This window comes from Bactrocera dorsalis, chromosome 4 (assembly GCF_023373825.1).
Source record: "Bactrocera dorsalis isolate Fly_Bdor chromosome 4, ASM2337382v1, whole genome shotgun sequence".
In the NCBI taxonomy this organism is placed as follows: Eukaryota; Metazoa; Arthropoda; class Insecta; order Diptera; family Tephritidae; genus Bactrocera; species Bactrocera dorsalis.
In genome coordinates, this window is record NC_064306.1 from 62,566,635 (window position 1) to 62,581,605 (window position 14,971).

The 14,971-nt window shown below is 31.4% G+C and overlaps 1 protein-coding gene across 2 annotated transcripts in view; it reads left to right on the forward strand.

Moving 5' to 3' along the window:
* LOC105226921 (rhophilin-2) overlaps positions 1 to 14,971 on the forward strand; it is a 123,416-nt gene that overhangs the window by 94,135 nt on the left and 14,310 nt on the right. For both annotated transcript variants that reach the window (XM_049456526.1, XM_049456527.1), the window contains 2 exons: positions 9,726 to 9,842; positions 9,957 to 10,084. In XM_049456526.1, the coding sequence (XP_049312483.1) occupies positions 9,726 to 9,842; positions 9,957 to 10,084 (245 nt within the window). The remainder of the gene's footprint in view (positions 1 to 9,725; positions 9,843 to 9,956; positions 10,085 to 14,971) is intronic.

Below are 14,971 nucleotides of genomic sequence, written 5' to 3' on the forward strand. Positions count from 1 at the left end.
ATAACTCATGTTTCGTTTCGTCAGGCGCAATTAAGCTGGAATATGAAGGCGCATTTAGGTATTTTGGTATGAGTCCAACATTGGCTTGCTTCTTACCCAAAACATTAACCAAAATATCTTGAGTTGATCCACAAGAAATGTTAAAATCTTCTGCTATCTCTCAAGCACTGTTTTTTTAATTTTTCCGATATTTCATGTTGTCACCATTAACAGAGGTGGCATGGCCCCATCGCAGAAGCCAAGTTTTCGATGACCTCCCGACCTTGATTGAATGCCACAAATACTGACTCAGTATACATAAATTTGGATGCAAACAAGTTTTTGGTCCATGTAAATACTTTCAAAACACGTTTTTTGAAAAAAAAAAAATAATAATACTCAAAAACTCTCAACATAGCCTTGATTTTCGACATACTTTACGTGAAGTTTTCGACTTCGGCTCACCTTTGCCACGATATTTGGTCGAATGATGATCTGTTTCGGGGTCGTAAAGCATTGATCCAAGACTCATCGCCAAAAAAATACGTTTCGTTTTCGTGCTTTTACTTTTCTTAAGCCAAAATGATCTTTCAAAATGGGGTTTCACTAAATCCTTTCGATATTTCAACGATGCCAGTGAGATCTCTGACTTTTAATCGTCGATTCTCGGGCACCACCTCCTTTATTTTATTGACAATATTATTATTATTTCAACGAATGGGTTATCGTGCGAAATTTAAATTAAAAAGTCTAACTATTTTTTGCTCACAGTTGATAGGCACTAAAAATGCATGCCGTCTAAAGCGGCCCACTCACGACAAATTTGTTTGACAAATCTGTTTGAGTTTGAGGTGGTTTTTGTCGTGAGTGGCATGTTTCCAAACGGATTGAAGTTTGCGACAAATTTCAAAAACTAACAACCGATTTGTGGATTCGTTTTGTCTGAGTGGCGTGGAATTTGCAACATTTGGTCAGTTGCCTTGATAATTTTGTGCAGAGTAAACATCATCGGATAAAAAATGGCAAGCATGAGCAAACATTTTTTGGAAGAGTTTATTGAATTATTTAAAATGAACCGGCTTATGGCAATGCAAAAGTGAAAATTTATAAGAATAAATGCCAAAAAGATAAGTCGTGGAAAAATCAGCTCCATTGACTTAATAGTTTTTTACATGTGAGTGGTTATATCTCTCACATAACACTCTTTCATCCTTCTTTCTTCATTATTTATTTTTTTTGCATTTGGCTTTTTTCGCTTCATGCACTGGTGTATTACTAGTAGCGGCAATTACATCATCCGCGTTATAATCAGACTGCCTGTTAACTCCGCGAAGCACATTTTCATATGGAAATAAAGTTTGTCAAATCGGTTTGTCGTGAGTGCTCATGATGTCTTCAAACAGATTTGTCAAAACAATTTGTCGTGAGTGGGCCCGCTTAAGTCAAAACTTGAAAAGTATGTAAATAAAAAGTGTCACTTAGACAATAACAGTAATTACTAAACTGGAAATACATTCGCACACACTTAAAGATTACACTTGTAAACTACTGAAGCTCTTGTGAATTTCCTTAATATACAACACCTGTTCATATTGACCATTTATATCTATTATACATATGTGCAGTATATACGTTATTCTTATAAAAAATACGCTATACATTGTTATAATATGCACTTAAGATGGTTATTAATATCACTGGCTCTAAGAACTGTGTGAACATTCATATGGTTCGAGCTACGTCTCAAAATCAGTGCAAATAATTACAACACGGTTATCGCTGAAGAGTGAAGTAGAGGACAGCGTTGACAAGTGGTAATCAAATATGTCAATCAAATTGTTGTTGAACTTCTTTAAAAATTCTATAATTGCTTGCAAACATTATAAGGTATGATACGTGTGTGTTTGTTGTTTTCAGAATGTTATTGAACGATTAGATGCGGTTTTAAGTAACTGCCTGTGTTAGCATAATTTTCATATGTATAATTTTCACTTCCTATACTCGTATGATGTAGTTAGGACAGAGTAGAGAAGTTCTTATTATTTTTGTTAAGGAGGGTCCAAAACGCTTTTATATGCTCATAAATAGCTGTTGGGATTCACGAAAAAATTTTTCAAATCGTCAGAACTATGGCGAATAGACATGTGTGATATTTTTCTCCAGGGCCTAAATCGAAGTGGGATTGTTCGCAATAGGCTTTAGACTTCCCATATGCCCACAGAAAAACTACTAAGGTGTGATATCATACGATCTTCGACCAATCAACCGGCCGCAAAACGTGAAACTATCTGCTCACTGAAGTGTTCTCTTAATAAATCCATTGACTGATGCGATATGTGGGAAAGTCGCGCCGTCTTGTTGAAACCAAATGTCGCCGAATATCACGAGCTTCAATTTCAGGCTCAAGTAGTCAGTTATCATGGCGCGATAACGGTCGCTCATTGACATTATTGTTGAAAAAATTGATGCGACCGATGATTCTACCGGTACACAAATCACAACAAACCGTTTGTTTTTTCTGGGTAAAATGGTAGCTCTTCAAACTCTTTAGGTTGCTCTTCGTCCCTACTTATATTTCACGCGAAATCTGTCAAAGTAAAACTATTGAAAAAGGTACTTCTACTTGGATCAGCCATTAAAAAGCCTTTTTCTAGAAATTTTACTTTACTCAAGCAGAAGAGCCTGGTCTCTTAATTATACTACGTTTTTCAACTCCAGTAAAAAAAGCTGTTTTTATAAATAAATTTGCTATAATTGACTTACAAACGCATGCGTCTTAATTATGACTCACGTTTGAAGACGTCACGAAGCGACACGCAACTTCAAACGCGCCACAACACCATTAAATATTCTAAGCTGACTGCGCACGCCAGCGGCAGGAAAGAGGAAAAGTATCTGTTCACACCAAACATTAATTAAATCTAACTATTTCCGCAATTAAATTCAACTGACAATGTTATAAAATTGGAAAAGCTTATCGTGAGCGCATGTATTTAGGAAAACAAACTCCAATGTGCTACCATATATTCTCCGTGCATCACGTTGTTGGGGGCGAAGTAGAAGCTAAGCGCGCCTGCCTACACAAGCCATTCTAAAGTACAAGCCACCACCACCAACTACAGCAACAGCGAACACAAATACAAAACAAAATCAGAAGCAACATTTAATGCTTCCTCCATCGCATGAAACGCTGCAATAAATGTGTAAGTATGTATGTATTTGTATGTGTGTGCGGAATAAACAAATCTAGCTTAAAAGGTGGACAACAAAAGCATAGAGCAGCATTTTGCTTGCAACATACAATATATAAATAAATGGCCACAAAGCGATCAGCACCACAGATGACCAACCGACGATCAGCCAGCCACCCGTCACAACGCCTAACCGTCCAAACAATCGACCAACGAGCGACGAACGAACTCCATGAGTTCTTGGCCACCGCAATCGATTGGGCGCTGCACGGCGAGTGCATTGACAGCTCTGGCGGTCGCCAGAGGGGAGAGCTCGCTGTTTGGCGTTTGATAGTGCTGGTGATGACACTGCTGGTCATGTTGACGTTGGCGGACTAGCGCCCAACTCTAGCATTGCAGCAACAACACATACTAGATATAGCTTGCAACAATGGCGAATGAGTTCTGGGTACGTGACATTTGCGGCAAGCACGTAATAGCGGCAGCGCGACGTCGACGACGTTGATGATGGCGCGCGCAGTCGCCGCATTTCCATTCAAGCCAGTGAGTGAGTGACACTGTTGCATTTTATGGCGGCAACTGGCCTCGCTTTCTGGCTGACTTCTTGCTTATGCGCTCCTCTTTTGCTCGCTTCTTGTTACAAAACGAAGTTTGTTTTTGGGTTTTCATTTCACATTTTCCATTTCTAACTATGTGGCACAAGCACCAGTGGCAATTTTGTTTACAGCGACGTTTTCAAGCTCCTAGGTCAATATCTGGGTTTCTTATGTAAATGTGAATGCGCTTTATGGCTTACATATATGTATGCAAAAATATATATTTATGCGGTATATATGTATATATGTACATATAATATATTCACATAATAAATGCCAGAAGTTTTAATACCTGCAATTAATAAGCACAATGTCTATATTTTAAAGGTCACTCTCTGTACTAAGTTCAATAATAATTAAGTTCAATAATAAAATGAAATCTCGAGATTTTTAAAAAAAACAAGTGTCAAAAACTTGTGCCCTTACTGCCTGAATTTATTATTCCAAAACTTTAGATGTCTCTCATTTGGCTGATTTTAAAAAATGGCACAGAAAACTCGATATAAATAAATTCTGAAGATGGGGTTCGAGAAGTGTTCTAGAGAAATATTCTCCGAAAGATGAATGATCCACTGGTGAATATCGCAGAAGATGAGCCGTATATCATAGAAAATGAACTGTATAGCGTACATGTCAACTGAACACCTCATCTGAATAGCTATCAACCTCTTTCTGAGTGGAATTTGCAGAAACATCGATTGATAGAAGCAGATGAGGAGCATTCTGCATTGCGTTCGAATAATAAAGTGGAGAGAGCAACTTTATTATCTCGAAGAGCGACTGGTACTAGTTATAATAGGGAAGCGATTAAGTTGGCTAGGCAAAGAAGATCATCATAAAATCAAATGTATTTAATTACAAAAAATAAGTAGCGCTTATGGATCATAATTGATTTTGAAAATATCGATTTTCGAATATCGAAATTTCTTGCCATTGGCTGTTCTCGTCAAACATGGTCTTTCGTGGCCATCAAATTGTCATCTATAATATTCGGTTAAGAAAAGACGATTTTTTTTGGAAAAATTGGACTATAGTACATTTCGTGGGCAAATAATATTAAAACTAGGTTTTCAATTTTAGGCTTAGGTTAGAAACCAAAGGCATTCCTCATCAAAATAATCAATAGGGCTTAGTATACGCTTGTTTTTCTGAAAGTTCTTACTTACTGTTGAATATCGAAAGTCAGTGAAAACCATTTTGACAGATTATGTTGCCCTAAGAGAAGTAAAACCACTACTGTTCAAAAATCATTCAAGTTTTTCGCAAAACGGCGTTGCATTAACGTCTGTAAAACAACTAACAAGATGTCATGAAGCGAATTATAACTGCATAAATCTTGAATCTAGCTTACGACCCAGAACAGACCCGGAATCGGCTGAATATCGTGCAAAGGTGAGCCGAGGCCGAAAAACCCACGACAAAACAGATCAAAATCAAGGTTAATTATAAAATTAAACATATTTAATAAAAATTAAACATTGAGGTATCTAGAAATACAGAAATAATACAAATACAAAATATTCTGTTGTACTAAAAGAAAAATGCATTTGAAGGTTCACATGAACATACGAGTGGTCGGGAACCATACTATTATTGAATACTCCAAAATATTTAACCGATTTATTTCAAATTTTTAGGAAATATTCTAAGATTTATATTATAATTTTGTATATGGAAAAATCTGACTACCGGCTTATCTCAACTCAAAGATGTTTTTTTCATTTCCAAGTTTTTCTATATGGAAGAAAATTTAATTCTATTCAAACATTAAAAAATTCCGATTTCCAGAATTTTTCTGCGAAAAGTTTCAAATTTATTATTTAAAAATTTATAGTATATATACAAGAATTACGAGTATGGTGTCTTTTCACTTTATATTAAGGCTTAGTATTAGTAAAAATATTTATTTAGAAAGGGAACTACAGCTGAGCTTCGAAAACTTCTCATCAAAAAATACTTTTCGCTGAACCACTATTTTTCTGAACTCTATCCTCTGAAATTAAAAACAACAAACAGATTTCATTAAAGTAATATCAAATCTAGTAATTAATCGAAGGAATAAGCAAAATATCATATTTTGACAAAAACTGACGCTTTCTCAAAAAAAAAAAATGATTTTTGAGAAAAATTTCGGCGTAAAATTGTTTATAAAAAAATATTTATCGGGAGAAAACACCAGTCTTCCTTCAATTACTAAAAAAATATATTTAGGAGCTCATGTTAAATTTGAAACTAATCGGTTTAGGCCGTTCGAACTATATTGGTCAAGGATTTGAAAACACCATTTTGAGAAAAAACTCGTTTAATGTTTAGAATGCTCTCTACATAGGAAAGGATACGCCTTTTAAAATTTGCTTGTAACTTCGAAATTTCACCGGAGCGATATGAATTTTTCTATATATGTTCCTAAATATATGTACATTAAGAAAAAAAAAATAAAAAAAAACAATTTTTTAAAAATTCTAACTGTATATAACCCCTTAAACTTAAAAAAATAAATTGTTAGGAATTAAAAATTTCGAAACAATATTTATGAAGGTAAAAGAAGAATGGTATAAATTTTCTTAAAAAACGTTTAAAAGAATTAAAATTATTTTTTCTAATTTTTCTTTTTCTCAAATTCTTTGTTTCTTCTCTGGTACTCTATGAAATTTGCCACAACTGCTAAAGTTTTATTGATCATATTTACATATATTCTAAATAACAATAGTTTTTATAGTATACAGTATATAGAAATGTGTACGTATTTATATGTAGGTTTGAGCAATATGAAATATGAAGGAATTTTGCATAAAGGTTCGAAGCTAATAAATATATACAAATATGTAATGTATATTTATTTACATAAAAATATCTATGACGATGTACCGTGGTTCAAATATTTGTTAAGATTTAATTTTTTTCATAATTATAATTTTTTCAATTCTTTTGCTTTTCGACATGCGTTATTAAGGCTATAGACAATACTCTCTCGCTATTTATCACCATTTCTATACCGAGCGCCTTATTTGCTTTTGCCATATTATTTGCTAAAGAAATTATTATTGCGCTTGGAGTTTACAACTTTGGCAAATATGTGATATGAACGTATGTATGTATATATCTACATACAATACTTACATATGTATGGACATTGTGGGTGCTTTGAACAGAAAAATCGATGTTCCCTACAAAGCTGTCTGTGTATGTAACATAAATCTCTAGAAGTTTATGAATAAATACACATTTCTGTTTGTAAGTCGGTAATTGCCACTTTTACAACATTTTTCGCCAACAACATTCATGTAAATAGTGTCAACAACCTTTTTTGTGTTCTTAACTGTGTTTGCTTGATGTCTTGACGCCACGATTTTTTTTTAACTCTTCATTCAACTGGCAGCCACCAATAACACAAATGGTTGCACCACAAAACAAATAGACACACACATACTTACATAAAGACATACACATACATGTGTACAGTGGTACTTGCGGTTACACTTTGTTTGACACGCTGTTCAACTACTCACATACACAGTTGTTGCTATTGTTGTTCTATTTACATTTTACGCTTTACCAATCGGCATTGTGATTTTTCATGGTTCGCTATAAACAATTGTCGACAGTTGTTGGTGCGCTTGGTTTGCTCTTGGCTTTCTGGTGTGGCGCTGTTTAGGTGCTGTGCAGAGCATTGTTGTTGGTTTATAGCACGACGCATTTGTTTTTGTTGCGAGTGTCGCCTCTGCTGTCGTGTCTTTGATTGCCATTTGCATGCGATGACATTCGTCAGTTGGTGGCTCTCGGTTTTGTTGTTACTGTTGCTAGTATAGTTGTAGGTATTACCACTTTTTTGCTGCTTTGTTCTGTTTACATGATTTTACATACATATATACATACATATGCACATATCTGCTTGTGCAGCTTTTGTACCTATTTTTATCAGCGTTTCTGTTTGTTGTCCATCATTTTTGGCAGTTGACATTTGTGGCCATCCGCAAGCACGCTTACAAGCCAATATGTATTTAAGTGTTTGTGTCTGTGTGTAAGTGCCTGCTCTAACATGGTTATGCCATTCAACTTTGTTATGTGGGCCAAAAGTTGAGTTTTGTTCACCATAATTTTTCATTTAGACTAATTCTGTATTAATTGGCCGCTTTTGGAGGGCAAAGCTTTGTATGGCATTGTAATAACTAGACTGTTATAGGCAGGCATAAGTAAATTGGTTCCGTTGTAAAGCTCAAGAATTAAATATATTATTATATTTACGAGGCATAAGCCCTAAATATTGAAAAATGGTAGAAAAGTAAACCAAAGCATATAGTTTGCTTATTGCAAGAACGTCGTAAGTCGAAAAATGTGATTTTGAAATAATAATCAAGGACTGATCATTATATAAAACTCTATATTGTGTCAAAGTTAAATGTTTTTATTCATAATAGTTTTGGGGTGAAGAATTTATATGACGATATATTCTGTAGAAATAGTGCGAATCTTGAAACTTTTTGAGGTTAGCAAAGGAGCTTACTTCAAATCTATATTTTATAGCTTAGCAAATCGAAGTACTTTGGTCAGTTAATCTCAGGCATGTTAAAACTTTTACAAGCTTGTCTGTTTTTCTTATTTACAGTAGTCTATAATCTTTATAACTGATTTGGACTCCAAAGGTTTGGCTGATAATAATAAATCTATCGATGAAAAATCTTTATCAGACTTTTTTTCAGACTGACATTTGTAAGAAGGCTTCAGATAACTGAACAAATTGTTCCAGCTAAACTGTACAAATCATAATCGTTAGTTTTGAAGAACTTTTCTTCGACCTAAACATGAAATGGTTTTTATTAATTTGCCCTATGGTTATATAAGGGGTTACATGGGTTTACGGGTTTCAAAAAAATTAATTTTTTTTATTATCTAATTAAATTCTACAACATTTCTGGAATATTGTCTTAAATTGTCAATTTGTTCTGAGTAATAGTTTCGGAGATACAGCCTTCAGAACATGTGCGCTCGAGGCTAGCTAGGTTAAGTTCAATGTCTTTAAATGCGTTTTTCTCGAAACCATGTTTTTAAAGTCGGCTGTTAAGATTTTTCCAGAATTACTCAACCGATCTACATGAAATTTTACGCAGGTTTTTGTGATACAATTCTTAAAGACTTGGACGAGAGGGTTTTTTTTTCGATTACAACTATTTGCATGTTGCGAAATTTTCACAGAATTTTTTTTTTTTGTAAATGCCAAAATGCCAAAAATCCAATTTTCAGCTGTTTTTCCTTCTTCCAAATTCTAAGTCAAGGTTTTAATTAAAAAGGGGGCGCATCTTCTTTCCGAGGAGTCGCCGGAAATGGCGTCACAATGGCCGAGTGCAAAATATTTTTTTCCAAAAATTCAGAACTTCTTCGTTAATAGTGTATGCTTGTAACAATAAAAAATTGTAATAAAATATTTCTTTTTTTATATGAGAAAAAAATGTTGAAAAAAAGCTATTTTTTAACCGAGGAACCCATTAAACCCCTTTAACGTATCATAACTGACATGACAAACCGCTTTTAATGGGAATACGAGAAGGCAAAATTCAAATAATTTATGTACGATTAGAGTTATGTATGTGTGTCTATATTCGTAAACATAATTTCCCACCGATTGTTCTATTGTATCTATTTCAACTAAGTCATCTGACGAATTTTTTCTCCAAAATTCATATTAACCTTATTTGGTGCACTAAAGTATTATCCAATTACCAGAATAGATGTAACGCAATTAGTTTGTGCAAAAACCCAGAACTTCTGGCGTATGTATGTATGTCTTTTTAGTCTGCGATGTGATATTAATGTTCATTGTACTATGTACATTAATAAATTTGATGACTCATCGCCGGGCTACAGAAATTATAAAATAATAATCAAAATATGTTTTTACAACCTTATTCTCAAAATTAGTTGACTAATCATTAATCTATTTCGGTTATTCTTCATTTTCCAGGGCTCCGATCCGCGTGCGGCGACATGCCGTGGCAAGTTGCAGAGTCGTCGCTGTAAATTGAATCAGGAAATCAACAAGGAGCTGCGACTACGCGCTGGCGCTGAAAACCTATTTAAAGTGAGTTATGCCTGTATACTTGTATAAGCATTTAACTATTTCTGTGTGTTTATTTAGTTGTTTGTAAAAAAACATTACTAATCTCCTACTTTATTTATATGTGTGCAATTGTAGGCCACCACAAATCGCAAGCTGCGCGACACAGTCGCTCTCGAGCTGAGCTTCGTCAATTCAAATTTACAGTTGCTGAAAGAACAATTGGCTGAGTTGAATTCTTCGGTGGAAATCTATCAGAGTGATAGGTGAGTACGAGTGAATATTTACATATCTATTTATGCATATATATGTATGTATATGTATGTAGATATATAATATTTTATACATATCGAATATTAACCAGTTATTTCTTACTCAATTTTTTTATGTTATCGTTGTTTCAACAGACATACCAGGAAGTGTTGTTTAGAAATTGCAAAAATTTATTACTTCAACCATTTTATTATCTATAAATGGAATTTTATGTTCCTATCAGTTTCAGAACAATGAGCTGACTCGTGTTTTTGAAATGCATTAATCTTAGTTACTTGTGTTTAATGATACAAAGCAACAGTTCTGCGTGACGATTTGCATTTTTATTGTTATATGAAGATTTTAGACATTTTTATCGATACTGAAAATAGTTGAAAACTCAATTTTTATGAAACAGCTATGTATGCTATATAATCTTCTTCAAGAATATTTCTTTCTGGTGCAGGGTTGAGGTGGAAAAACAGGAAAAATTGCTGGAAAAAGTTCTTTTTCGAGAATATATTAGAAAAGGATTGAGATTTGAGATTGAACAAGCAGAAAGAATTTCTGAAAAAAGAGTGCTCCTTCGACATGATACTTTCTAATATGTAAATTATACTAAAGTCCGCTCAAAAGTACCAGTGAAGGTATCAACCATCTTAGATACATTAAATGTATTGGTTTTTCTAATTTCGAGGCTTATCTCAGGAATTTTCAAATTTTCCGTTAACAAGGAAAAGTGATTTGTAGACCTCGAAGAACCTCGAAAAAAGAAAGAAATGAAAGTAGATGCGTGAAAGTGTAATAATAAAGAGAAATTCTGAACAATTCTTCATTTTATTACGCATCCACTCTCATCTCTTCGAGGTCTACAGATCAAGTAATAGATAATAATTACTCAAATGAAGTACAGAATGACGTTTACTTGAAGAATATAGAAATTTTCTGTAACAGCGATATATTTACAAATTAGTTCCGATCTATAAGTTAAGTCTATAGGTCAAAATTGTTGATTATGAATGCAGTTGACCTACTACTTCTTTTAAGGGGCAATGCTACAGGTTTGAAAATAAACAATGCTAAATATATACATAGATATGCATAATAAAAGGAATAATCTCCATTCCACATGCATTATTCTACGTTGAATTCTGGTAAATATCCGATTTTTCCTAGATTTCTTGAATATAGTAAGTACTCCAGCGACTATATAGATGAGTTGCATTTAGTTAAGTCTCCAGAATCTGAGAATCTTTTCATGGCTGAAGTGTAGTGGCTTGCGATCAGTTCTCAATTTCATTGTGTTTTGGAATTCTCTATCCAAGCAACTATCCATCCAACGAATTCCAAAGAGTTTTGAGTATAAAAACAACACCGATTTTATAGGTATCATCCTTCATGATAAGCTCCAAAAGTCTGATTTTATCGGAGTCACCTTTTTAAAAATTTTCATGATCAGCTCCAAAAGTCACGGAATGCAATAAACATCAATTTTTCAACAAATAAGTCTAGTTTTTAAAAAATTTAAAACTTCCTTACTACAAACTACAATAACTTTTTACTTCACTTTTTACTTACCGAAGTAGTTACAACAATGTATTTAAATTTAAAAGCTAATAATTACTACAACAAAGTAATCATATAGGTAAGAATTTCTAATTTATAATTCACCTAAGTTTTTATAGCGGGGCTTAATTTTTTTGCAATTACTTACTTTGTGCCAATCACCAAAACGTGTTAATATGCGATTATATTGTAGGTAATGAGTGTAACCCATAGCTAAAGCCAAGTAATTAGCTGTTGACATTAAGACGAGGAATTTTCTATACAAATATACTAACTGTACTTCTACTATATACATGTATGTTACAACATTTGTTTTTGTAAGCTATAGCGCGTGCTAAATGCGAATATTTGAAAAGTACCGTAAATAATAATGACTAATAAAAATATTCTCGTTATTTTTGTACTCAACTTGTGGTCGGCTTAATGTGAACGACACACGACTACACGGGAAATAAATTTGTGGTTTGGAAAATGTAGTAGACAACAGTAATTTTTTGTTAGTAATAAAAAATTCTGCTTTAAATCTTATGAAAAATTAAAACATATAGTAATTATTATTTTTTTAATATTTTTTTAGTACTTTTACATAAAAAATTATTTTAACAAGTTAAAAAAAATATTTTTTTTTAATTAAAAATGTTTAAATATAAAAATGTTTCTCAAATAAAATTTTTAAACATATAATTTTTTTTATTAAAATGATCAAAATAAAATATATGTTCATTAAATATTTTTTATGTTCTTATATTTGTATTAATTTTTTTTGTAACTCTCATAAACATTCCATTCTAACTCTTAGAATAAATTAAAAAAAAAAAATTTAATAAAAAAGTGTAAATAAAAAATTATTCTTTATAAATAGTTTTTTTTTAATAAAAAAATAAAATTTTGAATAAAATAAATTTGTTAACTAATATAAACAAAATATAATAAATGCTCTTTAGATACTTTTTTTAATATTCATAAATTGTTAATAAAATTTTTTAAAATATTTTTTGTAACTTCCAATAAAATTCTATTTTAACTCTTAAAATAAAATGTATCCTAATATTTTTTTCTTTAAATAAAAAAGTGTTAATATAATTTATAAAACATATTTAATAAAAAGTAAATGTAAATAAAATAATTTTTTTCACTAACAAAATTTTTGAATAAAAAATTTTTGTTTATAAGTAAAATTTTTAAATAATAAATACTGTTTTACAAATAAAAATTTTTAATAAAAAATATTTTCTTATAAATAAAATGTTTAAATAAAAAAATGTTTTATAAAATATAAATAAAAAAATATTTTTTTTGAATTAAAACAAACAAAATAAAATATATGTTCTTCAAATATTTTTGTTTAATTTTCATAAAATTTGTCATTAAAATTAATTTGAAATATAAATTAATTTATATATAGAACAGTTGATTTAATAAGTTATCAAGTTCTATTTTTCTATTTATTCGCTTAATAACAAAAACAATAGGAAATACTTCACGAGTTTTACGAAATATTTTATGTAATTGCTCTAATTCCACCAATTTATTTCATTATTGCTCGCTTAAAATGTTAATATTGTTTTTGTTGTTAATTCAATTGCAGTTAATTGTTGCAATTATCATTAAAACAAAGTTATTATTCACAACCTCTTATTTATTACAGTTATGTACATATAAATACATTGAAAAAACGGGGAAATACCTAAGTTGATTATTTTTAAATGCTGGAATGTTCAAACAAACAAAACACATATTTATCTAAAATAATAACTGCATAATATCAATAGTTTTCCTTGTTTTTATCAAAGAAAATCGGATAATAGAACGAAAGAATCCATATACACATTCCATAGTACTTGAACACTAAATATGTATGTCTTTATATGATTAACCTCTGAATACTCAATGGTTATCTTTAAAATTTAAATTTAAATATTTATTTTTTCGACATCTATATTAATAGAGTCTTAGAGACCTGTCATTGTTTTTCTGCATTAATATTTACATGAACATCCCAACAGGTTAAAAAAGTCACTCATACGCACTGTACTTTTTTAATTAAAAATATTCTGACGTCAGATTTAGCAAGCATAGCAAATAACTCTTGTATACTAAGTTTTCCAACAATTTGCTACAGACCAAGAGAAGAAATAATAGATTCTGCTATAAAAATTACTAAAAAATTTTATAACCTAAAATTGTTTATTACATACACTTATAAGAACTTATGACAAAATTATACGCCAGTAATTAGTTGCTGTCACAGAGTTATATATTAATGCAAGCAAAACTATATACATATGTATGTATGTATATGACTACATTTTGCACAGTCTCCTCTATTTATGTATGTACATATATTTGTTTTTGCATTTTACTCATTTGCGTCGTTATTTCTGGTCAAGCGCGTTTTAACTCAACCAAGCGGAACTCCCAAAAACCTGCCAACCGTTGCTATTTAATACTATATACATACATACATATTTATTAGGGAGGGCAAAAAAATATCTCGTATTTTTTTTTGCTTGGTACTGAAAAATAAATTCATAGACACCTCTAATAACATCTCTCTAAGTATGCGCTCTTAATTGTTACTGGTAGATCCTCGGCCTTACAGTTTACTATTTTTTTCTTATTATCAGAGAAGTAGAAAAATAAAAATCTCGTTATTAATTTTTTTTTACCCACCCTAATATATGTATATGTATTTATTTTTCATTGCGCCTCCTAATATTTGTGTTGTTGCTGATAACAAGTGTTTTCTGTTGTTTTTATTATTATTGAATGCCGAATTTAAATATTTGCGAGAAATTTCTCTCATTACTTATGTGTTTGTAAGGAACAAATACCGGCATACCGGCACACCTGCATAAATATACATATTAATACTACTATAAGTGCGGCTTTTAATAGAATCGAAGGTTGGTTTATAATATTTTGCAACTTTTTATATATTTATAGCATGAGAATAATTTACTGTACTGTATAGTTATCATTAAATAATTATTATAAATAATAATAATGGCCTTAGTGCTTGTCCAAAACTAAAAACAGACTTTTCTAATCAACAAAAAGGAAAACAATACAATATTTACCTTTTGTAATTAGTTTTTATTTTTCAAAAATATATTTTTTTAAGTCAGTAAAAGGCTTATGACGGGCGTTAGAAGTGAGATAAGAGTGAGTTTTTATTTATTTAGCATATTGCAATCAATAATGAACGGTATGAATATTCAAATATTTAATATTTTAAGTTTTTTAAAAATATCTCTCCTAACTATTACTAGCTAGCACAATTTCTGCTGAAAAGCGTTTCTTAACCCAGATCTCAGCTCCGTATAATAGGTCGC